This window comes from Morone saxatilis, unplaced genomic scaffold, assembly GCF_004916995.1.
Source record: "Morone saxatilis isolate NCDOM2014 unplaced genomic scaffold, NCSU_SB_2.0 Contig7, whole genome shotgun sequence".
Taxonomy (NCBI): domain Eukaryota; kingdom Metazoa; phylum Chordata; class Actinopteri; family Moronidae; genus Morone; species Morone saxatilis.
The window spans coordinates 13154698-13158562 of record NW_023340246.1 but is presented as its reverse complement, the minus strand read 5'-3'; the positions used below and the strand labels follow the sequence as shown (position 1 = coordinate 13158562).

The 3865-nt window shown below is 40.4% G+C and overlaps 1 protein-coding gene across 1 annotated transcript in view; it reads left to right on the top strand.

Annotated features, from left to right (window-relative positions):
• Window positions 1-3478, top strand: part of aven (apoptosis, caspase activation inhibitor) — a 32132-nt gene extending 28654 nt beyond the window's left edge. Inside the window, exons 4-6 of the mRNA XM_035678084.1 lie at window positions 831-926; window positions 1032-1335; window positions 1956-3478. Of these exons, the coding sequence (XP_035533977.1) occupies window positions 831-926; window positions 1032-1335; window positions 1956-2110 (555 nt within the window). The 3' untranslated portion in view covers window positions 2111-3478. The remainder of the gene's footprint in view (window positions 1-830; window positions 927-1031; window positions 1336-1955) is intronic.
• The last annotated feature ends 387 nt before the right edge of the window (window positions 3479-3865 follow it).

Below are 3865 nucleotides of genomic sequence, written 5' to 3'. Positions count from 1 at the left end.
ATTATTATTGTTATTATTATAATGACAACAAAGTGAATCTGTGAATCCAGTGAATTTTTCTTCATTCATTCAAACTGCGATAGAAAGCTACCCATCGAATTGACATCATGCCGACAGTCTCACGTTGTTGTCACATAGGTGATGATGACAGGAGGTATGTTCATTGTTCTCTTGGTGCGCTTACGTAACCAGATCAAATGTATTCACTGACACAAAAATGCGACCCTTGGTTTGAATGTTCCGGTGTAAAAAAAGGCTCACAACATGTGTGTCGGTTGGTGCGTCTACTATAATATGTCTGTACTTTAAAGGTCGGATATTTATAAAGCCTATTTAGGACCAAATTATGGAATTGGCTACAAAAATGTGACAAATGTTAAGAACATAATACTGAATACAAAGATGTGTGCTGATTTTAACACAAATACCTCTATCATCTTAAAATTGATAGCTTTTTAATTTGCCATCATCACTCTTCCAGCACTCGTCTCCGTCTGTGGAAACAAAGCAGTGCATCAAATACAGTCAGGTTATATAACGGTTCCTGAACCCTTTCTACTTCTTGTGTACAGTCAGAGCTACAGTGTTTTGTTTCACTTGTGTGCAAAGTACAAAATAGTACTGACCTGCACTAGTAGGCTACTTACAATGATTACAAAAGATTTAACATGTTGCGCCAAGGTTTTAAACAGTTTTCATGCCCATGGACACAGAATAGATCTCCCAATGCTTAATTCTCTAAATTCTGAGTATTACCTTTATCAGTTTATGATAAATCCAAAAAACACAAACAGCCGCTTTTACATTTTTTTTCCATGTTTCCTCTCTAGATGTCTGCAGTGTTTGTGGACCTCCCAGCGCTCGCCCAGAGCCTCCAACAAGTGCCTCTCCACCTGAGACTCAACCTGGAGGCCGAGCTGGTTCAGGTAGGCTGTTTGACTGCACATCCCGCACTTAAACAAAGCTGTTAGCTAATGTTTTTAATGTTTCTCAGTGCCCTGTTGCAGTCATTTATCCACTAACCGTTTCAGGTCTCGACACCAGTGGAGCTGCCGTCTATGACCCTCGCACCCAAACAGGAGATATCCAAAACAGCCACGCTGACTCCTCCGCCTGCTGCTTTAAAAGACCTCAACACCAACCAGAAAGTCCCCGCGGCTCCAAAACCAGCGTTGGTCCCAGACTCACAGGTTTCCTCGAGCGCTGCAGAGCCGCCGGTGGATGATGACGATGAAGAGCTGGACCAGCTGCTCAGTTTACAGAAACCAGTCTTGGGTGTTTCAGGAAGCCAGTGTGACAGTGTCGCAGACGAGGAGAGTGCAGTTCCAGAGAAAGGTAGAGTATATTCAGCATGACCTCTATCATTTCCTCCCAACCTATAGGGAGTTGTTTGACAAGACGAGAAGACTGATACCACTGTTATATCTGTACAGTAAATTGAAGCTACAGCTAAGACTGTTTTAGCTTAGCTTAGCATAAAGACTGGAAACAGCCTGGCTCTGCCCTCAAAACTAACTAATTAACATGTTATATCTTATTTAATCTGTATAAAAACTGAAGTGTAAGAATGACATTTTGCTGTTTTATGGCGGGTTGTTTTTCAGGACTATTTCTTGGCTCTGAGCAGTTGCAGGTAACCAGTGGAGAACCCAGGAAATTACTGCCTGGCCAAGAAATAGTCTTTTATACACTTGTAAAACGTACATACGTGTTAATTACTGAGCTTTTATAGTTCTGAGCACATTTTGTTACCGTTGGACAGAGCCAGGCTAGCATATGTTAACGAGATTGCTAAAAATGTCAAACATTGCTTTAAATACACCAAAATCATCCAGAATTGAATAAAACAATTGCTGCTCTTTTTAAGATATTAAACTTCAGCACTGAAGATTTTAAGCACTAAATATCAAATAAGTTCAAAAGCATGTCCCATGATGTGTTCTTTTAATCTGCAGCGTGTGAGGAAGTGAAGGAGGTGGTACTGGAGGTGATAGGAGAGAAGATGGAGGAGGTGAAAGACAAAGACGTCACACCTCGCAAGTGTGCTTCCGTCAGGAAGGAAGTGACAGAGGAGGACCTGGAGGACTGGCTCGACAGCATGATCTCCTGACCATCAGCCACCAAGGAAAGACAGAAGACTTGTATATAATGGAAACTGGACTTTGAGTTCCCTTCTTCAACTTCCGTCCTTTAAAAATTTAATCTGAACTGTGAAACATTCAACCTGAAAGCCGATTGCAAACTTTACATGCTGGACAGACAGTCGTAAAAAGGACGATAGTTTTCTTTCACGCTGGCCTCCACTTTTTTTGCTTATTAAATAAATGGTTGTCAAGTTACTTTAGAGGTGTAGAGACGGGACAGTACGTCTCGAACATTTGTGAGAATGTGTCATGATGTTCCCTCTGTACTTCATGTTTCAGAGAAATGATTCTCTGTTCCTTGTGAAAGTTACACACCACAGGAGTGTCGCCATCAGAGGGATCCTCAGCTGCTGAAAGGGACGGACAACACGTCTGATTTATTGCGTCAATTACTTTATTCATTTCCTCCCCCTCATCAAAAGAAATGCGGTTTACCAAAGCTACTACATACATATAAATGGCCATACAATAGCAGTTTGTCGTCAATAAATCCTTGAACCAAGTTGGGTTTTTTTTTTCATTTTGTTGTGGGGCTCTTCTACTGTGGAAAGAAGTGCAGGCGGGCAGGACACCACAGCTTCGAAACAAAACCAAACTAAGCAACATTTACACAAGGATCATCTAGATTTTATACAACAAATGTTTTCTCTTTTTTTATGTATTTAAAAGCCACAAAACTAGCTCAAGCTAAATCTCTTTATAACTAATCCAGAACTAGAACGCACTGCTCGTGTTGGGAGGAACAAAAATGATTCTCTATTTTTTATTTTTTTTTGCATAGTTTCTCATAAGGCACGTCGGCACTTGATAAACACCTAAAGTGAGTCGTCTCTGGTCCTGGAAGAACCATCTTCTGTAACTCTTCATTTCTTTTGACAGATTTGAAAGGCAGATCAGGTCTCACTCTCACGTCATTTGAATGTTGAACTGGATCAACAGTGATCAATACTAGCAGCACACATCCATTCGGTTGGTTCGGTAATAAGTGACACAAACATCCTGGCGTTAATCTAGAAATTGTGCATATTCAGACATTCAGTTGTCATGCTGTAACCCTTCACATGTATCAAATGTCTACACACAACAAATTGTGCAACAGGTTGGGGTTAAGCAAGTGAAAAGGCAATGTGAATCAACAGAAGAATTTGCATAAAAGAGGCGTTGTGGCAAAGTGACTATTTTCGGTAACGAGGAAGAGGACTTGGATGCATAAACCCAAAATGTCCAATCAGTTTTGTCTTTAAAATAATTTTCTTGAAATTATGTTTTGTATATCTGAATTCAACATGAATGTTTTTGTTTTTCTTCACATTTTTTTTTTTTTTTTTTTTTTTGGACCCAGTGCAGTTGTGGAGACAAAATTGGATATCACAGATTCAATATGGGTGCGCAAATCAGCTTAAGCCTACTGTCTTTTCATTTTCAAAAAATCCTTTACCCAGCTCGGATTTGCTCGCACTCCTGAGCCAAGGCAAAATACAGAGCAGTGCCTTTGCTGGTGTCATGAAAGAATGCTGTCTGCTCTGGTAGCAACATATTTTAACGATAACATTATTATTCAAGGTGAAGCAGGCTACCTTTGCAAGCTGAGCAGATCTCTCAAAAAAGACAACATCAACTATTAAAGCAGGACTCAACAGGAGCTGTGGCAGTATGATATACCAAGCAGCAGTGCCCACCTGCTGATGTGAAGCTGATTCACTAGGTGTTAGAATAAAACC